Source organism: Charadrius vociferus, unplaced genomic scaffold (assembly GCF_000708025.1).
Source record: "Charadrius vociferus isolate BGI_N301 unplaced genomic scaffold, ASM70802v2 scaffold82, whole genome shotgun sequence".
Classification (NCBI taxonomy): Eukaryota; Metazoa; Chordata; class Aves; order Charadriiformes; family Charadriidae; genus Charadrius; species Charadrius vociferus.
In genome coordinates this window covers 296,173-319,888 of record NW_009647401.1, presented here as the reverse complement: position 1 = coordinate 319,888, position 23,716 = coordinate 296,173, and the positions used below count along the sequence as shown (strand labels likewise).

Sequence of the window (23,716 nt, the reverse complement as noted above, 5' to 3'; positions counted from 1 at the left end):
ACCTTTTCTTCTGCTTTTTACAAATGCAATAGATAGGAAACACAAATAAACCTGCCAAAAGAGGAAAATAAGAAGAAAACCATAATTAAATGCAATCCTTTGTGCGCACGTCATATTCTTTCAATGTACATAGAGTATTCAGATGCAGCTTTCTATGTCTCAAGAATTTACACAAGGCATTTGGACAAGCAGAAAAAATACTAGGTCTGCAGTAGTCTCTTTGGTAACAAGTTAAGCTACGCTTTCTGCTTACCTTACAACAAATGCCCGCTAACCCCACTCCCATCTCTGACAAATTAATTCCTGCCCCATGCTGTTGTGTAAGATACAAACTTTTAAAAGCACTTTGGCAATCCTTAGATCTAAATCCAAGGCTGATTTAAATAAACTAGTTTTCAACCAGTTTCACATCCAATAGAGGCAGCATGTTATAGCTTTACTTTTTTTTTAAGTATTACTTATTTTTACAAGCGTCCTTATCTGTTGTGAAGCAATACCAAATATTTATCCTCGTCTGAGGAGAGAGCTACTTATTCTTAAAAGTCTTTTGAGAGAAAGGAAGCTGTAAAAGGAAAAATAAAGAAATAAATCAGATTTATTCAAGTGAAAAAGTTTGTCATGAGCTACTCTTTCAAACCCAAATGAGAAGCGTCTCCCCATTTCTCTTGCCGCCAACTGACTGAAATAGTGAAAGAATTCTTTTTCAGACACGACTACAGTTAACAACATGTAACAAAAGACTGCTACAGTCACCAGGGTCCTTGCTTTGCTCAATAGCCTTGTAAATGATGTAAGATGGTTTTCAGCTATGATACTGAGATTACTTTAATCAGTTGTGTTGGCAGTAAATATCGCTGTCATTACCTCAAAACCAAAACTTTCCTATAAATAATCAATGTTTTTGGAACAGCTCATACAGCTCTTCTTGATTGTATCTTATCTAGCCATACCTAGGATGGGACTTCAGTGGCACACTGGGTATTAATCCTATTGTATTACTGCAAAACCCTCTTAATTTTTAATATAAGCAAAAGAGCATTTTTTTCCCAGCATAGATTATACCAGATTGCTGAGCAAAATAAGATTTACTGGTATTAAAAAGTCTTTACTGCCTATATTTTTGGCATAAAAATACCACTAAAAAGAATAAATACTTAACATAGATATCTCTGTCTCTATATATAGATATCTTCAGTGAATCCAACTCAGCATATTGATACAAGAAAAAAAAAGTATTCTTTATGTAACTATCCTGGTAGATTTTGGCTTTATTATATCAAAATATAGTTGCCACATCCCAGCATGCCTCAGGGCTGGGCATACACTGCAAATTTTCAATGGAGTAAGTAGAGGAGTTGTGAAGCAGCATGATCCCCGATTGACGAATTACTGCCAACTTAAACAGTGGATATGCACTTACATGAGCAAAATTATATATTTATCATTACGGCTTATTTCATTTCTGTGGGAGAATTCAGTTATGACAGGCAGAGAGAAGATTTGCTAGAGTAACTACATCCACATTAATACCACTACGTTAATAGAGTTTTGATACTATATCAAATCAGTTCACAGTATGTTTTTTTTGGCAGCCTATGCACTAAATCAGTTTTTGAGGTTGACTCATCCCAATTTGCTGCTTTGTTGTTGTTGCATCCAGACTGGAGGGCTTTTGGGACTATGGCTAGTGCCCCAAAAAATCTTGTAGCACACATGACCAAGAACTTTGAATTGTGATCCACTGGGGTGATTAAAGGGAGGGTCCAAGTCAGCCAGTCCCCAGCACTATGTTTAAATTACTCTGGCCTTTTTACTTGTTTAACTATACTAGTTCAAGCCTTAACAGCCAAATAACTGTGTGTGTGTGTGGAGCGGTGGCAATAAATAAAGCTAATAAGCATAAAACCCATGTAAGAAAAAAAATATTCTAAAGATGATTTTTTCAGGAAAAAGTCATATGCTTTATACTAAAATGGTATCTATGAAATTTGTACTTTGTGTCTATCTCTTCGAGGTGAAATACTGAGATGTCATACTGAAAATCACTGCAAAATCAGAATCAGGCTCATTCACATATGTAACTCTTACCTATTACAACAGCTACGGCTCCCAGTGCCAGTCCCAGAACCAGTATTAGGGGTGTAATAAGTAGTTTTCCAGCTGAAATGCAAAATTCATTAAACAATTCAAAGGGGGAATTTTATTTTTCCCTTTCCAACCATCCATAAATATTTCGACATCTGACTCCCAAAACCTGGTTCATTTGTTTTAATACTTTACTAGGATTCTTATTTGTAAATTCGTCCTACAAAAGCTATCACCACCCAGCCAGCTCCCTACACACACTTCTTTTTGCCCTCTTTACCCACGAACAACTCTCCGAGCACAGCTCATTTTGTACATTAACAGTTAGCTTGCATTTACTTCTGTTTCCATTCCGAAATCCCTCTGGCATCGACAGGAATGTGATAGCTATAAAACTACTATCATTTGGCTTCTCCAGAATCCTACTGTACAGCAACCACCCTGGAAAGCTGCCAAGCAAACCAACATCTTGGGAGACTTTAGGTTAGCTCAAGGAGATGAGACCATCACCTCTAAATACGCTTCTGCTCTCTTTAAAAGGCTACGGTGAAGTCCTCGTGTACAGTTGCGATTTATGTCTAAATCAAACCACTGCCAAGTCTATTTTGGATCAACGTTTAAAAGGGTATGTTGCTGCTCTTACCGTGAGTAAGGCAGCGAGGCTGTGTAGCACATCCACTAGAGCACAGACACTAAGAACAAATAAAATATGCTCATATTCTTTACTTCCGATGAGTTTATCATATGTAGAAGTGCACGGAAGGAAGGCAGGGCTCCTTCTGAAACACCTACATTGAAACTCAGCTTTGAATCCAAGTTATCTTTCTTGCGTTGAATCCTTTCAACTGAATGGCAGAATCTGCCTGGCTGTGTTGGGTGAGCAGCTGGATCAAAGATGTCACTTACCTCAGCTGTTTGAAAACGCAGCAGGGCAGGCATTTTTACTGATCCACCAGCAGTTTGATCAGAGATTTGAAATTAAGCAATTCTCTAAGTTAAGCATGTGTTTGAAAAATCACCTCTAGAAAGGGAGGAAAAGTGAGTTTGTTACCTCTCTCTTCCCTGCCCTTCCCTCTCTCAAGTCACTTGTATCAGATTTCAGCAAATGGATTACTTCACTCAGTAATGATGCAAACCTCTCCATAACCTGAGCCACTAATTTGGGCAGTCTGAAGGAAAAATGAGATATTTGGGAAATATTTACAGTGGTTAAATGAATTGGTCCTTTTTATGCTCTGTTTTGATAGCTTTTAAATTTCATAGGAGTGTTGTGGGTGGGAAAGATTAATTCCTAGAAGAAAAAAATTGGCAAGTATTATTGGTATTACTGTAGTTGCTAAGCATCCTAATGGTAAACCTTCTTGGGACTCCACTGTGCTGCATTCTATACACAGAGAGGTTGTCAAATAAATTATTCAAGTGTAGACAGGCAAAGGAATACAGAATGATGGAAAAGCTCAAAAAAACCTCCAATACTGAGCGACTGAAAACATTTTAAAAAAAATAACCAAAGCCTTTAACAATTTCACAGTAAAGCTTATAAAACACTGTTTTAAGGTGCAAACTCTTGACTTTATTAATAACCATATTATTAGAATGTTAGAAAATTACAACTTTTGGTACCAAAATTATTAAAAACTTAAAAACACTGAACTGGTGGGTAAGTACACAGGAGTCTGCAGAAAGGGCTAAGCTAGCTTTTGACTGGAGTTATGTCTTTACCCACACAAAGAGTGGTTCTGAAGCTAATTCAGTTTAAGAACTTGTTTACTTACATTTGACAAACTAACTCAGAGCTGAAACAAAGCACAAGTGAGCGTCTTTTTCCTTCTGCCTGTAAATACAAAGTTACGAGTATCGTGTAGTTCTAAGATCTTATAGGATAAAATGACCATTCACTGTCATGGGACAGTATCTTCCTTTGGTTATCAATGCATTCTTTCTAAAGGTTAAACTTTAAAAAAAAAAAAACAAACAAAACATCTTTACTCCTTCTATATCTACCACCCTTAAATCCTTTCTCTTTCTTTACCTTTGTAAACTAAAATTAAGGGACAAATTAACAGAAGGCGCACAAGACTCACACAAGTTATCATCAGGTAAGAGTACAGACAACAGCAATCACTGCTAAGCAGCAGATATGTACCTTTTACTCGAATCATTTTATCAGCATTGTATGAAACAATTATGAAATGCTCCATTTTACACATCTGAATTGAACATTACTTTACAGTCAATTCCAGTTTGACACGTCTTTTGTCATAGTGTGAAGGATTATGAGGCTCTTAATCATAGACGGAATGGTGGCACACCAAGAAATGCTGCTGAGACTAAGGACGTTTATTGCAGGCACTAAAATTCCCAAAGATCCACTGTCCTATGTCTGTTAGCCCTGAGGCTGCAAGTAGACAGACCAAATGTAAAACCTGCCCCAGAGCTGAATAAAATCTTGTGTCATTAGTCCATGTGGTGAACTCAGCAGTAGGTCACGATAGCCAGTTTGGTCATGTTCAAAGCTAGTTTTTAAAGATAAGTTAAAAAGAAATGGTTGTAAATAGAACAAACCTAAAAAGGGAACCTTTTTACAATTCTATGCAAGTTAATGGCATACAATTCTCTGAGTTACTCAGCATGAAGATTTAGACAACCGTGATAATGTAATAACTGTATTTGCAGGTGTCTCAGAGGGGTTGCATTACTTGTGATATAGAGAATGATGTTTTTCTGCAGAATGAGGAAACGTTTAGAGAAACATGAGGGAATATTTTCCCCTCGCATAACTTTGGGTTTGGTCACAGGTTTTAGGGTAATATATACAAAACCACATAAATCCTTAGAGAATTCTTTGTCATCTGAAAAATTAATATACTAGCTTTAGAAAACAAATTTAGTCAGTAGCATATAAGAAATATAAAGTTTTGTCTTCCAAGTCTAAATATTGTTATATGTTTAAGCAATAGAGCCACTAAAAGTATCTACTTACAGATCAAAACAGTCACATTTATGTAAACTTAAGTTCTAATACAAGTTTGCATCTGTTTTTAAAGAATCCTACCAGGTGTATATAGGAGACTTACACATCAGATTGACTTAAATGATAATGTTGCTAATGAAGGTTGGATCCTAGAAATAAATGCATGCTTCCTTCTGCAGTGCTCAAAGCCATGCATACATAAAGTGAAACCTGCACTCTGTCTTGGGACAGGAGTGCATGTCAGATCTGAAAACAGGCTGCTTTCAGAAGCCTATTTGAAATGCTGTTTACCTTGCAAAAAACTTCATTTGCTTTACTATCATCATTACATGTTTTGTCCTGTTACACTTCCACGAAGTACCTAGCAATTGATTTTGAATATAATTCACCCACCTGAATTCTGGTGGTACTTAAGTGGCATCTTAAGTATGTGTAAGACAGCTGAACATGTTTTTTCTTTCTGTGCAATTCATCACTAACTGCATTTATAACCAAACACCCTGCTTTCAAGAACTTCGCCAAATAATTACTACAGAGATGAAATTTTTACGTCCGCTGGGACTGAAGGATAAAAGCAATTTCACCTTACTGTACTGGTCACAGACAAAGTTTCTCTAAAAAAATATGCTGGCTAAAGAGGGGAAAGAAATGTCAAATTCAGAGACCACTTCTGCTCCCAGCTTGTTTTCTTCTCCCTATGATTTCTATTACCTTTACAAAACCATTGGTTTATGAAGAAAAGTATGTTTGAATTTATGCTGCCATAAATGCTTTTCCATTATTTTTATTATGGAACCGTTTGTGATCGTAGGTACAAACATTTGCTTCTCAGTGGAAATCATGATAGCATGCCAGCCTGCCATGAAGTGTTCTTTCCTTTCTACACACCCCATCCACCCAGATTTGGTAGAAACAAGCCAAATAACCTTCCCTACAAAATCACCACATTTGCTTAGATAAGTATTTCCCCTCCACAGCAAGAGAATAAAATAAAAAGTCACAGAAGAAAACTTATCTAGCAACACCTCACCACTCTCCTACTGACAGCCAAAATAATGTCCTCGTAATTTCCACTACTTAGTTAAGTAGCAGAGGCATTTTACTACAGGAAATCCAACCTTTATTTCTTGCTACATGTGACTTTAAATTTAGAGACTACACTTCTAATGGCCTATTTCTCTGCTACCATCTCCTCTTTCTAACACCTTCTGCTGACTCTCAGACTGTCAGTAACACCTGCTGATGATAATGCTCCACTCTTGCCTGGTAAAGCCTTAATGTATTTATATTTACAGTTCTGGCTACCAGGACATCTCCGAGCCTAGGCGTGATCCCTAACTGGAATTAGTCATTTCTTGATTTTCAACTTGATCTTAAATGATTACAACTAGGAAGCTTCAGTTCAAAACAAAGCAACAGCAGAAAGAAAAAAAAAAAAAAAAAAGATCAAATATCATGACAAAGAAAAATCTGATGGAGGGTCTATAAAAGAAAGATATGAGAGGGTAAGCAAGCTATTATTATTTACTCAATTTTATGATAAAAGAAATAACCAGCAATCTATTAAAAAACCAAATAACACAAACACCACAAGGATGAAAGTACTTTCTCTACACAGTGTAGTGAAATCTACATAGTGAAATCCTACAGCCCCTATCAGAGACAATGTGGAAGCCAAAACTATAAATAATTTAGGAACTCTGTATGTTAGTGAAGGATACATCTATTGATAGTTATTAAGTAAAGGTTTAGATACAAACCTCAACTAAGGAAGCAGCTAAAACCATGATTACTGGAAATAAACAGTGACTGAGATCTTATTTCTACTTGACTGCTGTTGTGGACAAACTCAGACCTTTACAACTTCGCAATTAATTTGGGTTTTTTGGGGTTTTTTTTGTTTGTTTGTTTTTAAACACCTCCCCTCCCCCCAATCTTACATGTGCCCAATTTGCAGATCAGTTCTGTTAAAGTTTTACAAGGACAGGAAATCTTGTCAAATTTCCACCATTCAAGATGGCAGAATCCACAGACTAAACTGACACAGTATCAGAGTTTGGGATTATACCGTCTCGAAAAAAAAAAGTCAGGAGATAACACCTTACAACAACATAATGCGATCTTAAAAAAAGTATGTGCGTGCCCACATGTACACTTGGGTGGAAAAAAGTTTTTAAAAAAATCAAACCACACAACCCTGTAAGTCCAGAGTAGCTCACATAATGCCAATCATAGCCAAAATCTAATCCAACAGAGGAATAGCAGTGTGATGAATTCCCAAAGCCTAATCTGATGTAAATTGTTTAAACTTTTATTTTTTTTATTTCCAAGCATGAATTCTGTTAGGGCTCTGGAGTGTTTTGGTAGTTATTCACACATTGTATCAGGATCAGTATTAAAATGTAGATAGGGCTCTAGAGATAACTGAGGGATTTAGAATCATGGGTATCAACGCAGAATTCTTTGAATCATCGTCAATTTGGGTGTTAAGCTATTGTAAAAATAAGGGCAATTACTACATGTACTGGGAGGTTCAGCTAGCTCTGTCTATTCAAATGATGACCATTCCTGTGGAAAATAACACCGTATGACAGAAGTAGTCCCAGAGAGGAATTTTTAACTGAAAAGCCTATGAGAAATTTAAGCTGAGGCTTTAAGCTTTGCTAATCTTTCTTGGTTTGCTAATTAAGGCAAACCACAAGTACACTTGCAAACAGGCAATGAAAGTAAAATATCTTATACCTTCTCTATGGATGTTTTTATAAATACAAACATATACACCTTCACCACTGAACTTTAACTGAAATATGCACTTCCACATTGCTTTACTGCCTCCAAGTCACTGTTTGGAAATAAACTAATTTTCTTCCTTACTACTAAAAGCTGTTTCTTTTTAAAAGGAAAAGGTTGTTCCTAAAACAACAAACAAGGAAAATAGAAAATAATTTTAATAATTGTTATGCACATGCAGTACCTGTATTTTGGACTTTGTATGTGGCATTAAAACATGCTAACTGCATATTTAGATAGCTGTCATGTAAACCACTGGAAAAATGGCAGATCTATGTTTTGATAAGAAACACTTATTTTATATTTGTATATCAATTGTACATAGAAGGTTTAATCTTTGAATAACCCATGACTCTGCACGTGAGCCGCACAGAACTGGTAATGTCTGAGCACAGTCCCATGCTACCACAGATACTAATTCCACCAAATGTACCAAGATTTATTTTAAAACAGCTTACATTGTTGGCCACTGTGGCTTTTACACAAAGCTCTTCTGAAACCTTACTTTGAAATGGCCCTTGAATTTTAAGCTTAAATTTATTCATGAACAGATTATACCCATGTGTTCTAACGTCAGCATTGTCTTTATCTAGAACTTCTCATGTATTGGCATTTATCTCTACAAAATGTATCAGAGTAGGTACATCCTATAACAAACTTTTATCCACTTTCCTATTTATTTTTATATTTTTAATTCACCTCTCAAAGTTTGTTCTAAAGCCTTGCAAGTTCCTGAGGTCAAACTAATGGGCCTAGATGACATCGTCATTTGTTAAACTAGCATTCCAGGTTTGGGAGTCTCCCACAGCTTCGCAGATCAGCAGTCTTATTACCAGGCCCGTGAGACTGTGTGCCAACTCTTGTGTTACTCTAAACTGGAAATCACCTAGCTTTCTTACTGGAACATGTTTGGCTCAGGAGTATTGTTTTCACCACAGGTCTGCTGACTGCTATTTCCATGTGCTCAGTCTCTTACCTTTACCTCTACATTCAACATCACCAGTTGATAAGCTCAAAGCATTTCTTCATCCTAGCTGAAGTCCAAGTCATCTTCTATTTCTATGCTTTAATTCAAAGTACCAAAGGTTCTATTTGCTGTAACGGGTCCCCGGTTTTTGACACCCAATACAATCATTTCCTATAATGTTATAGATAGCTTTACATGCTGTAAGCTCACTACAATGGCTGAAGTTAATGCATATGCAAGATATGACATAAGGTAACAATCTACTTTATTATCTATTTTTCTTGTGCTTCTATAGGTTGAGATAGGTATACACCTAGTTCAAAAGCAAATTAGGAGTGCGTTTTTTTTTTCTTATTTGAAATAAAGTTAAGCTTTTGGCATTATATTACTGTGAGATAAATTAATGTGTATAGCCGTATTTTGTTTTAAGCTGGATTTTAACTGAAGCAAAGCCAACAGTTAAAAGGTAAGTGTCCTCCTATTCAAATAGGCTAACCGGAGTAGTTTGTTTTTTCAAAGCCACAACAGGTTAAAATCCAAACAATGCTTTATTCAAACAAATCCATGACAGAGGTTCACTTAAAAAAGGTTCCTGCTCTGACCCATTTCTCCTATATGCTTTTAGAATAACAATCACAGTCAGCAACATGCATAGTGACAGTATTGTTCCAGTTTGCTTACATATTATTAAGAAGGGTTTGGAAACAGAAGCTATCAAAAGAGGGCACAATACTTATTCATAACAGTCCAGGGAGTACAAATGCTATATACTTAAATATACTTAATAAACCACCTCCTGCATAGCTAAACTGGCTGCCCATCCGATACTTTAAACCAATACTCCTTATTTAACTATTATTCCTCCCCCCCAATCTCCTCATTGTGCAGTTCTCCACAAGGAACATTTATCCACTCACCACAGACAGAGCCTCGCACTAATCTCCTTAAATGTGGTCTCTCGGGGAGGTAGCGGTATTTGCATCCAAAGATACTGAGGTTTGAGGTGTGATCTCCAAAGAACCGGAGCTGGCGGTATCTCTCCCCACAACGGTAACAGAAATTAGTGTTACACTGTGAACAGGTCATGTGGTCACACCCTTCTGTTCTCTGGATGTGGATCTGTATGAGCAGAAGAAAAAAATAAAAGATTTTTTCCCCCCTCCCTAAGCACAGGAAAGAAGGCAGTACCCCGTGCAATCCACGCATCTGATGAAAAGACACCCCAAGCTTAACTCAGCGTTTGCATTAATTAATACTGCAGCTATCCTACGACAATAATGGTTTTCTAAGGCATGTTTCAGAGCATCAAATGTGAGTTATAGTTATTTCCAGATTTCCATACATAGTTTTCTATATAATCCTCCTTCTTTGTTTAAACAGTCTGTGTATCAGATGAAAATCTGAGTGATCCTTGCCCTTACTGAAAACTTGTTTTTATTACTGAAGCAGACACATTAGCACTAAACTTTTTAAAAATGAAAGCAGCACAGTAAATATAGTTATGAACTCCATTTGACCCCTCCACAGATGGGTTTCCTTTTTATGCCACCTGTGGCCCCACTCCCTTTGCCATTACCATCACAAATTGGTTTGGCATTTTGTAATCAACACCAGAAAGGCTCTGCTCTTAGAGTTAATGATTTGAAAAGTATGGGATTTTTTTTTCTTTTGTAAAAAAAGAAAGATTCCACAAACCATGTAAAAGAATTATACCAAGCTCTCATAATGCCCACAGTATAGCATGAAGCTGGGCTGCCTAGGTTCTGCATCCAACTTTCTGGTGATTGTCTACACGGAGATACAGGAATGGAGCTACTTATGCACTCTCCTGCAAAACTGGTACATTTACCTACTTCGCAGATTTGGTAAGGCTTCAGTTCTAGTTAATAGTTCTGAGAGTCTTAGGAGATTGGGTAGTCCTGGAGCTGAGTATTTCACTAAATCAACTACGATTACCCAGCTACTTCTACATCTTGCCAACTAAAAATATAGCTAATACGGTGGTAAACACATGCTTTTCCTAGATCACAAAATTGCTGAAGACCCTCCGTCCCAAGACCGTGCTCCACAGTAGAATGGCAGATAAAATTACTGAATAATTAAGGTCGGAAGTGACCCTCAGAGGTCATCTATTTTAACCCCTAGCTCCAAGCTGGGCTAACTTCAAAGTCAGATCAGATTACTCCAGGCCTCATCCCACTAGATTTTAAAAATTTCCAAGTATGGGTATGTCGCAGTCTCTTTGAGCAACCTGTCCCATGCTTCACCACCCTCCCTGGGAATACCCCCTCCGCCTTACATTGAATTGGAATTTTATGTGTTGAAACTTGCAACAGATGAATGAATACTGCCTGAAATTCTTATCCCCATCTACATGTATTTATTTTGCAAGGAGGTACAGGTAAAGACAAGACATCACCACTCAGTGGCCCTGCAAGCACCAGAGACACTGAAAGCTCAGGTACAACTGAAACTTTTCACCTCAGGAAAGGCTTGTGACTCCTGGGGTATCCGACATTCTTGAGATGGTCAAGCATGTTTGTTCTCTGGTGCTGATCAGGGGCCATCTGGGAACTGAGAAATCTCACTCACTCAAACAGCCAGTGAAACTAGCACTTTATATGTGTAACAAAGTGATGTCTTCCACCAGCAATACTTCTGGTAAAAGATTCCAGGGCAGATGTAGTTCACAGTAGTTCCAGGTACACCTGCCAACATCCCTGTGCCAACAGCAGTGATCTCAGAATTCATATTTCTACACTTTCAAATGCTTCTTTTATACATAAGAGAGGAAAGACATTCACAGGAGAGGACTGGGCTATAAAATATTACTTTCTAGTGGGCAAGTATTCTACTGGACTTGCACTCAGAGAGAATGCAAACAGAAGGGATGCAAACAGACTGGCCAGGCAATTATCCCCCTCTACCCTGAGGAAGCCTGCTGTATGACACCTGCCTTGTTTTCCAGGAGCACCTGAAAAAAAAATACCATTGCTGATGAGCTTTATAAGCCACTTGACTTCAACACTTCCACATTTAAGCACTGACTGCAGGCAAAGTGGAACAAAAAGTTTACCAACTTAAGTATAACTTCTGAAGTTACACACTATTTTCTTCTAAAAGGGATATTGTCAGTTTGACTTTTGCTTTTAATTTCAGCTTTTATATGAAAAAATGTTGACCCTACTCATAGAGCCACAGTTTATTTAATTTAATTCCTAAAATATTAACTTGAACTTAATGTAAGGAATTTTAATAATGACTTAATGTACTTTAAAAAATTAACTTTAATTCCAATTAGTTTTTCAGGGGACTGAAATTCAGACAGCAACTACATAGCATTTTGCAATTTTAGAGATACCTTTCCTTATCTGCTGATTCAGTGACATATCTCCACCTTAAAAATGTAAACGAGGGAATCAGATCTTATGACACTAATGAGAATTAACTGGTTGTTTTCTTTTCTTTTTCAATCAATTCTCTTTTCTCTTCTCCAACTTACCAACCCAATCTATTAAGTTACCATCCATCTTAATTGAAAATCTGTGCAAGTCTGGAGCCTATAAAAACCCTAGATGCAAACAAAAACTACTTCACATTTCAAAAATAAATTAATTTTCTTTGGTAGTAAGAACTCCAAGGAGCTGCTGGCAATAGCTTTAAACATTCTACCATCAATACCTTTCAGACATACCCACCTCTTGGACACTGCCTGCCATCCTTCCAACCCACAATTTCCTAGAAGCACCCCAGCTCCAGTTATCCAGGCACCACTCCTAAATAAATCACTTCTGAATCTATTTGTTTCTGCTCTAAAACCTCCAGATATACTGTCCTCTTAAAACAAAGAAGTTGATATAGGATTTATTTTCTTTTGGACATATATTGCAGTTACATGTGCTTTATCTTTGCTTCTTCAAAACGTAAAGTATTAAAAAATTTTTAGTGAATACTTATCTGCACTTATACGAGTGTCTTCAAAACTGCAAATCTGGAACAACTGGTTGTACTTGCCTATATTTTTTGCTGCAAAAAAACCTTCCCTTTTTTAGTGAGGAGAGCCTTCATTAGAAAAATGAAATATAAAACCCACCAAGCTTAGATGTGGGGCTTGGAGCCCCTATCATATGCATGCAGGCTGACAATACCAGATGAACTTTGTGTGACTCAGTCAGGCTGCTTTCAAGCTTGAGACATGACATCTCACCAGGTCAACTTCAGCTCTGGTTCACATGGACATGCCTCCCTCCCCTCAGGATAATCCACTGACAGAGATGGATTACAAATCTATAGGTTGGGAAAGTGATCACCGATGGGTCAGATATCACCACAAGTGTTCCTGCTTCATTGGCAATACCGCGGCACGCAGCTGGAGGAATGCATGGGGCCAGGAATGCGGCTCGCTATAGTTAGCTGAGGCCGTGCGGGGTTTGGTGCCTTCTAACTGCAGGGTCCCCAGCAGCCCGGTGGGGATAGAGGAGGCAAGGTGAGAGCACAATGACCACAACCCCATTTCTGCCTCCAAGCATTCAGTCAGTCTTACTGGCTTCATCCTGCACCCAGAGCCTGCTCAGACCCAAAGACATACCCTCAACTTTACGGGGAAAGGTTTCATCGTGCAGAAACCTAAGAATGGCTCCCAGAACAAGAGGGGTGAAAACTACATGCCAACAGCAAAGCACACAGAGCTCAGTCTTAAAAGTGGCACAGTGGCTATTTCAGACCCTCACTTTACCCCCTCTGCATGTTACATTCCCTCTCACAGAAATCTTCCAGGGAAATCACTTCCAAAAGATCTGAGGAAGAGAATGGCCATTTCTCCTCCACTCTTCCTGAAGAAAACCTGGTGCACAGCTGTATCCCTTCATATAGAAGCAAGGACCCTCCTCTCCCCAGACGATGAGAAATGATTTGCAGAGCGCCTTCATAAATTATGCCCACAGTTATTTGATAACACTCATAAATAAGAACAGTGAATCCACAGATAAGAAGTACCTATTCCTTGATTTGCATTGACATCCTTGTTTACTTAAATTTCTGCTGCTGTTTGAAGCTTTCTAAGCTAGCGCCGCTGTTTAGCGTTTCCTCAGACCGTGGTTTCTGAAATCTGTGGTAAGATAACACCAACATGAAGTACTTCCTCTGTTTGCTGTAAAAACATTTGTGGAAAAAAGGTGCTTTGCTGCAAACACGTTGCCGCAAGAAAACATAAAAAACTCCCCTAAAACAGTAGCTGGAAAGACAAGTAAGATTATAGGTTTTATGAAAAGTCATCTAATAATACGTAGCAAATTTGTACTCATTAGTCAGCTCCCTCTAGAACAAGACCAGCACTTCGTCAACAAGTCTTGTTGAGAAGAATGGTCTATGCTGCATTTCTGAAAGCGTATCATAAATTTGGAAAAGGTTCTATCAAAACCAAAAAATATGTCAAAATTAATTTAAGATACAATTTTTAAAAAGTAGCATTTTGTAATATTTCCATACTGATATATAATCACAAAATGAATCTACAGTTATGCATTTTGTAACATTTTTATTTTCTTATGTAAGCATATCTTAGAGGGGCTAGGTAAATATTTCTATTTGGTGCACTAAAGCTGTGTCTACCTACAGGAAAAAGGAATGAAGTTCAATCTTATTTAACAGTGCCTGCTACTATTCACTTACAAAAGATTATGTTATTTCAAAGCACTTACCAAAACCACTGAAAAAATAGCTTGTGAATACCTGCCAAAGGATCTGCCTATATGCATATCCCCCCGCATCCCCCCGTGAAGAGCGCTCCCGTTTTCTCACCTGCATGCCCAGACAAGATAGTAATTGTGCGTTCTACTTTTGTGGTACAGCGACTGAAAGAATCTGTATGCATATATGCCTCTGTGTGCATATATAATTATCTCCAGAAGGTATCTGTAAAGCATGGCCACAGTTGTAACCAGTATTACGCTTTGGAAGTTACCAGTAATTTTACAAGTTATCTCAGTAAAGAAATTCTACCTTTACTGAAGTTTCTACCTTTAATTTCCGTTAACTTCAGCCTTAGTGTAAAGATTAAATACTAGTATCTTGACAGTTACAATTTATTCTTGACTTCTCCTCAACCTGTTTGTCAGTTTTGACCGTTGCAAGTTTTTAACCAAAACATGATAGAGGTTCTTGAAATAGAATATACACACATATTAAAAAACAACATGTTGTCACCTGAAACATTGCCTATGTGGATCTAGAACAAGGATAAATCAAATAGTATATTACCAACTCTGTTTTCTCTGTCACTCTTTATTTTATTTGGAAATATGACAGTCATCTGATTCAACGTTATTTTATATAGGAGTTTTGGGGGCATGGCTGGAGGGAGAGGAAGAGAAAGTATTAGCTCCAATCCTCCAACCCCAAATTCTTAACTGTTGCTACGTTTATCCCCATGTGCCCAGACATCTATTAATGCTGTGATGAAAAATGCTGCATAAGATGTGTTTTTTTATAACTACGCAATAACAGATTAAGGAAGAGAAAAAAGAAAAAAGAAAAAGAACAGTACCACTAACCACTGGCTAAGTGGTTCTTTTGATTACTTGCTGGTTATAGATTTGATTTAAAGACAAAGTGTATAACATAAATAATTTTGGAGGTTGTAGGCTCCATACTGTCTCCCACCATGGCAGAAGTTTTATTTTGTTTTGATTATGAGAAGAAACCTGAAGTCTTTTTGAAATTAATAGCCAAACTCATGAAACTTCAGGCTTCAAAATTAGTGACCTAACCTGCGTAAGTTTCAAGCATCCAACCTTTTCTTTTGAAGATGTTGAAAAGAGTTGTAGGTTTGGTGTTTTAAATTTAAAACTTAAGGATAAACACATTAGAGTTAGTTTTAGTTCCTTTCTCTTTCCAGCTAGCACCCCTCTTTCCCCTAGTTCTCCACATTCACAGTGTTTTTACTTGGTGCGTTTTCTTTTTTTTTGGGGGGGACAACTTATTTCAATAGTTACATCATTCTCATTGTCATAAAAATCTCAATGTGGACACAAGTCACAGAATTAAAAACAAAACGGATGCTTCTTCCCACTCCAAAAGGAGCAAAGTTTCTAAAAGGATATTACTGTAAGATTTCCCAGAAAGCGAACATTTTTAGAACTGACTCACAAACCTATCAACTCTTACCAAACAGCAAGCTGTTAAAACTCTGTTCAAATGTCACGTGTGCACAGGAGGAAAGGTAAACAACTGACTGCTGATTTCAGCTTTCTGAATTTTGCTTATTATTTGAAGTCTTTCAATTTCAAGCTATGGCATCACAGGCGTTTTTTCCTCAAGACTAAAATAAGATACTTAGTAAACTGATAAACATTCTCTTAATTGCAGAATGTAAGGCTCAAAGTGGGAATAAAGTATCCTTTGGACTTTTAGAAGTAAATCTTCCCATTCGATAATTATTTCCTACCAAATGTTCCAGTCTCCTTACTTTGTCCTCTCCATGAAGTAGATGTAGAGCAATAAATAGGTTCAGGTTAGGTATGCCCTTTTTTTTTTTAAAAAAAAAAAAAAAAAAGACAGACCACCACCACAGTGCTCTTAAGGTTTTGACTTACTACTACAACTACATAACAGCCACCTTCGTTAAGGGCAGCCAGGGTAGGGGTGTGTGTGGCTGTTTAATCTCTTCCAGGATAGGAAATACTTCCCACTACTCAAATGAGATGAATGACATTTCTACAGCACAGAACTGCACTTCAGTCTATTGAAAATTAAACTAATTTATGAGAAAGGCTTATGAAGAACTGACATCTAGTCCTAAAACCCCTCTGGTTTTGCCAAATCTTAAAGTCTCCCTTAGTTAACTTATTGATAGAGTACTTTCTGCCTTACTCAAAAACTCAATTCACCTAAGCTCTTTGGAAAACTTGTCAAAGGGCACCATATTTCTCTTAAAGCTTTACATGTCTTTTAAGTTTTATTTTAGGAAAAGTTTTTACTCTAACACACATTCATTATAAGCATATATTAAAGCCTTCTCTTATCATTTTCCTAATGCTTTTTTATGTGCAGAGATTCTGCAGGAACCAGCAACTAAAACTTCTGACTGGCTTTCCTCAATAGGTCATCAATAAGAATCTGCACAGCAAGCGTGAATTCAATTTCCAACGCCAAGCATAAGCTACAAACATTTACTTTAAATACATATTTAAATGGTTTGACGCCACTACCTGCAAGCCAAGGGAGAGCAGCTCACCTTGCATTTTGGACACTTCTGGGCATTCCTCTGCCCGTGTTCGATTTCGTTGGCCCAGTGACGCAACAGCTTGTCTCCCTTCTTGTATTCTTTGCAGTTAACACCTTCATGCCAGGGAGAGTGGCACTTGAAACACCAGACAAATTGGCAAGATGGACACTGGATCTGTATAAAGGAGAAAACACCACACGTTTGCAAGCTGGGTGATGACCCAAATGGAAAGCCTGTGTTAAAAGCACTGCTCTTATTTAAAGAGTGGGGCTGCCCAACTAAGGTCTAACATCTTTTGAAATGTGTGTTTTAGAAACACAAGAAGTTGTGGAAGCTAAATTGTCATTTTTCTTTTTTATAAGAGAGAAAATACAGAACTAATCATCTGAAGCCAGGAAAGGTCCCAATCAAAAGAAGCACAAGTAGTTTGGTTTAAGCACAGGAACTGCTGCCCAAATTCACTGCGTGGCTCAAATGCCAGAAGGTAAAATCTGGGAAGCTTATTCAATTGCCTCCAATATATGTGTGAGAGCACCTAAAAATTAGAAGCCAGTTTTCAGTGCGGTGGATCTCAGTCTTCTAGTTATAAACTTCACTGCCAAGGCTATCACCAGGGATTACCTGGTCTTCTAAAGTGGCTCTACAGACCCCAGACTGGGTTATGAACCTTGTATTAGAAATGGTCCTGCGGAAAGCGGCCAAGAGCAAAGGTCTCAAACAAGTGCCACAGCTACCACCTGGAAGTCAGGTACCTCCTTTTGCTCTTGATTGCATAAGGGTGAGCTGCAGCTGTGCCACACAGCCACCTGGTACAGCCTACACCTAATGGCAAAAACTACAAGCTAAGCTCCTTAAATTGAGAACAGATCTATTCCGTTTTAAATCATTGTGTCAAACAAGTACTATCATCACCTTGTCTTCCTCCAGAGCCTAGGGTTTTTTGTTTGGTTTTTTTTTTTTTTTTTTTGAAAAAAGCTATGGCAGCTGCTGTGTTTGTAGAAGTAATAAACAGAGGTACATTGCAGGTGCCTATCTGATGAAAGCCAGGCCTCCTACCTGGATCATGACTAAGGAAAGCAAGAACTAGAAGCCACATTAAACACAGGCACATCTACACTCCTGCAACATCTTCACTTCTGGTGTGTTTGGCAGCAAAATCTCTCAGCCTGAAAGAGGGGAAGGCACATGTCTCGAGTGACCGCCAAGCCCTGTCCACCAGCTCCAGTCGTAGCCCATGCTTGGCACTGGCCTGGCTTTGTACCAGCTGATGGACAGGACTGAAGAATTCAACCAGCCAAAAAAACCCAAAACTTTTTGGGTGTATCTGCATCCAGACCTGGTTCACCACCAAACCATGGACGTGTCTGTGCTGGCCATGCGTGGTGTGGGAGTGCTCTTCAGGAACCTACATCCTAGGGTGTAGTCACACGTGAAGTCCCCAAAATGTATTTCCAAAGTCCTCACTCCCACCAGTTATCGTGCCCTCTGCTCAGACACGTCAATTGGTGGTGTGCTGCCTCGGCTCCACTGTGAGTCCAAAGTAGGCGTTCTGATCTCCCTTAAGTATTTTGCTGGGGGACAGCCAAAGTTATTATTTATATGTGCAATTCCTACATCCGTCACTACCAGCATGCTAATACAAAGCTGATCTGATCTCCGATGCGTGACTGAGAAATGAAGCCGTCTGCTACCCTTAATGCTATTCCCCAAGTTCTATACACAGAGATAGCATTTGGGTTTTTGCCTTTAATGTTTCACATTAAAAACCCAATTGATGCAATGGCTCAAGCTGAGCATTTTTACGACCCTAGCTGACGCATTTTTCAGTGGCTGTCTTTAACTTTTCCTGTAGAGAGCAAAGTGTCGTGGATTTTTTTTTCTCTTGTTGTTTTGGTTTTTTACACTGCAGCAGTGTGTAACAGCCATAGCTTCACGTGTATGAAGTGATATACCTCTGCACAGCACTGTTTAACCAAGTGTTAAACCTTTATTGGTAGACTGATATGGTGCTCAATGCACCACTTCAGCTTACCTCTGTATGCCAATCCACATCTACAGATCAGCAAATGCAACAATGGGAATTAATGGTCAAGAGAATTACTATTTTTCTCAGTACCCACAAGACAGCATGTCCCCCTCTAGGATCCCTTGCCTGGGCATAATGCTAAAGTGCAAAGAAGGGAAGCAGCATCAAGAAGTTGACAGATTTTCTTCTTATTACAACACATTAATATTTTAGTCAGTTACCATCTACTAGTCATTATCCTAGTTAAAAAAAAAAAATCATACTTGAATTTAAGTGTTAGAATACATACATTTCCTTCATTTCAAGCATACTCAAAGAGAGTGTAATATTAAAATGGATGAAATTCTGATATCCTGTACCCGGTGCAAGTATGACTTACTGCTTTCTACAGCTACAAAGTGACATTTTTGATAAGGCACATGGTAAGATACCTCATATAGAAGAAAACTGCACTTATCACATGCTTCCTGTCAATCAAGTAAATTACTGAAGACACAGGTAGGCAGCACAAAACCAGGAAAGAACAACAAATGAAACTTGTTTGTAAGGAAAGTTGCAACATGTGGATTACAACTACTGTTACTTTTTGCATGAACACACAGTCATGGCCAAGTTAAAGTAGAATACAAAAGCAATACAAAATATAACTGGTGCCCTTTCTCCGATTTCTTGGTCTACTGGCCCAGATGCTAAACCAAAGGAAATATGCTACCCTGCATCTCTGCTTCCCAGATGAATTTTCCTAATAAAAACAGCTTAATAGGAAAGAGGAAAATTCCCACTCTGAAGAGCCTAAATAAGTTTGGTTAGTAGCAATAAATATGCTAACACAGAGCACTGATCGACATTTCCACAATCCTTTAGAAGCTAATATACACAAACCAGGTAAGATTACTAGCAGCTATCCTGCCCAATATCTCTGGATCTTTCTCCCCTCCACCCCCAGCTTTGAATTTACGTTTTTCAATAATGCATGTCACAGTGACCTACTGCTGGGAAGACAGATTATAGCAGGCATCGCACTGTATTACTCAGTATTTCTTATGCCTCAGCCAAAGATGAAGCTTGTAGCCACAATTAAGCGTTCTGCAACCTGTAAGCTTTTATCAGTTGCAGTATTCAGACATTTGCGATGGAACATGAATATTAAAAAATAAAAACCCAAACCAACAGATCTACGAAGCTGCAAGTTAAAAATTCTTTCTTAAACAAAACACCAACTTAATTTAAAACATATGTTTTGTGGGTTTGGTTCTGGAGTTTCTTTTGGTGAAAATCTGACACAAATTCATTGCAGGCTCTATCTTTCTATTATAGCATGTATATAATTGCAAGAAATATAGCAGCCACCAGGATATATATTTAATCTTATACACTCACACACACACTGACTTTAGCTGTTTCCAAACACATTACTTAGTACTGAAATACAGGATGAGGCTATAACCACAGGAACTCAGAATAACATTTGTTACCATGAATGGCCCTAACTGAAGTAAACAAGTGGGAACTGTCTACTTCATTACTAGGTTTGAAGTTCCTAGTTTCCTCTTCCACCTGCCACACCTGACAGCACCTTTCACAAAACTGAACTGGTAAATAGTTTTTACATTTCGAATAGGCCACTTGACTTCTGTTGTTCAACACTGTCTGAACATACATTAAGCAGACAAAGAAAATTAGTTTATTTTATGAACCTTATTTTTCTTGCAACCAGTGGCTGCAAAACAAAACCCTAAACCGATTCAAACTTGGATGCTGTGTGACACCAGTGTGCTTAAGAAATAGGAACACAGCAGGGCAATTGCAGCAGTCTTTCAGATTCTTATTCCATACTTTCTCTGCTTTTCTGAAAGAAAGAAAGGTCAAGTATGATTTGCTTTATGCTTCAATTTTAGTGCATGAAATCATCATAATGAGGACACAGAAATGCTACCTACATATAATTTAAAGCAGAAAAATATATTATAGTCCAGCAAAGCAGACAAACTATATCTGAAAAAACCCAAACCATTAATCTAGTGTTTTTTCAAATACGTTTTTCCTCACACAAACTTTTTCCATTTATTTTACAATTTCCATTTCAGTCGATCAGAATTGAGAGGATGGATATATACACAAACTTCTATGCCATCTGGAGGTCAGTCTCCCTTGAAATAGAAAAGATTACACAACTTCTCATACTAACCCTTTTGGTTCTCAGCTTTCTGAAACACTGACCTTTGAGGCTAACATTTTCCATTTTCTTAGCTAGCCTCTTTACAGCAAACTATTCTAACTATCATTTTCTTCACCTCCCAGGAAAAGACCTTTCAGAATTGGTAGGTAAGAGAAACACAAAACACTGCTTGATGTGACATGACGATAGCAAAATTGACTGCACGTTAAAAATATTCTGACAGCCTGAAGCTGCAAAAAGCTTAGTGGGATTTTCTGCTGCGTGGTGGAACACTAGCTATATAATAGGATGGCTAAATTAATTGTGCAACTAACTGATTACATGAATTACAATCTGTAGCTACAGCTACCCAGTCACTTTATTCCAAAATAAATACAGGCTCCTACCAAAACAGCTGCCTCCTCCTTGTCACCAACCCATCCCCTCTCTTTTACCAGCTGAAAATAAGCAACAAAACAAACAAATCTTATATCCCATTGGAGCTGATCTTTGATCCAGCTCCCAGTGTGACACCAAAACATCAACAAAAGCACAAGCAAGCTGGCAGGAATGAACAGCTGAAAGCAAAGTGGGAGAACACAGCAAAATCACCACGTCCACAGCAGTTCAGGCTCAAAGCATATCAAAGTCATGTGTAGCCATGAAGATATCTGCTACTCAAGGTTAAAAATCTGATCCAAAAGGGGGGATACAGATACGAACTACACCAATCTACTCTACCACAGCATCTTTGCAGGTACAGATTCCTACCAGCTCTAGAGCAACAAGTTTCAGAAACCCTTGAGTAGTTCAAACAAAAGATAGTTTATATAAGTTTATATAACAACTGTATTGAAAAAACATTTATGTTTCTAAATCCAAGCACTCAAGCCCTTCTTTGATGTGATGTGTATCTCTCAACAGGAGTGAACAAGAAAACTTCACTATGAACCTCACAGTTTGATAAGGCAGAAAGAGTTTAAGAATCAAGAACTGCTTCTTCATGGCAGGTGGCAGGTAAAAAAACTAACATTAAAACAACAGGTTAAATCCAGGGCTTAGGGGGAAAAAAACCTCACCGCCGCCACCCCCCACCGCAACCCGTCACAGAACAAGCCAACATACTCTTGCGAAACCTATATCTTTTCCATGCATAGAAACTGAACCACCGATTTTTCAATTTTTGCCCATTTCCTTTGCTCTTTGGCATACCAGCTTTGACAAAAGGTTTATTAAGATCTTGTCTACAACCAAGTCTTACGCTCCCAATTTAGGTCGTAAGAGACAGGGCAGGGGTATTTCCTTACTTAAAGCTGGACCCATTTGTGGTACAAATATTTGATATAGGAAACTAAATAGTCACAGATGCACTGTGCTGTCCTAAGCGGCACTAAGGGGAAAAGAAAGGTTTGGATAGCAAGTTTTCCTTTTCTTCCCCTCCTTCTCCCTTAACATACATGCACCAGCTAACTTTCTAGGCTTAGCACACCGAGACTTTGATCTCAAAAATGAAAAACAGCAGCAGCAAACTGATCTGCTGGGCTTAGATCAGTTTAGCTGACATAAACCAGCTATACTAAGGAAAATAATTCAATAACTTTGCTACCTCTTTAAATTTAGACGTTAAGTTTATTTATAATTTTAAATAGTGTATCAAATTTTAGGAATGCCATTAATAACATTTCAAAAGTATCTGTTCAAATGTACTCTTGGATTTTACAGTGTTTTCCTGTTGTAGTGTATAGGAGAGTGAAGGTACTGGCACTGAGCCCTTGTGTGCAGTGATCCTACTAGTAGGCTTGTGCGTAGACTTTCCCCATGCATGACTCAGTTCTTCTGAAGGCAGCACTTCCAGTGCCGGTGCAGAATTCCTCTGACACAATTGCTGTTTATATTGCTTGCATGTGAATACTCAAGTCTCCCAGTGTCCAGTCAGACGTCTCCTATCCTATATGTGGAAGAAAATGAGTCTGTACCTCCAAAAAGCCTATAATTCAAGGCACAGACAAGTTACCATACAAACAGTCACATGAGAATCTCAGAAAACTGAGATAATAATGGTCCACAGCTATGTGTGCATGTAATTAATCACAGATACACAATCCTATATATAGTCACCCTTTTAAATCTTATCCCTCCATCAAAACTCTTTCTTGTCCTAAGCTTAAAGTCACTAAAACTATAGCTATGCCAGAGAACAACACCGGTTCAGGGAGTACATTGAAGCCCTGGACTATGATCATCCATGCTCTTTGCTAGCACTTTCCTAATTACATTTCTGACCAGCATCAACTAGACATTCTTCCAGGCAACACCTGACCACAGCTTAAAGGACACATTTTGCCAGAGTCTGTTCCTAGTAGGAGGCTTGAGCTCTGCAGATCACGGCTACGCATAACGCATCACCACAGGACCAGGGCACTGCTTCTGGCTTGCACTATTTCGTGCATCACACAGCTTCCCATTCCTTCTGATTACGATTTGTATGGAAA

At 38.2% G+C, this 23,716-nt stretch overlaps 1 protein-coding gene across 1 annotated transcript in view; it reads right to left on the bottom strand.

Annotated features, from left to right (window-relative positions):
- The window catches only part of RNF217 (ring finger protein 217), a 25,850-nt gene that overhangs the window by 519 nt on the left and 1,615 nt on the right, over positions 1–23,716 (bottom strand). The window contains exons 2-5 of the mRNA XM_009880183.1: positions 17,050–17,214; positions 9,734–9,935; positions 2,089–2,160; positions 3–51 (exon numbers count right to left, since the gene is read on the bottom strand). Of these exons, the coding sequence (XP_009878485.1) occupies positions 3–51; positions 2,089–2,160; positions 9,734–9,935; positions 17,050–17,214 (488 nt within the window). The remainder of the gene's footprint in view (positions 1–2; positions 52–2,088; positions 2,161–9,733; positions 9,936–17,049; positions 17,215–23,716) is intronic.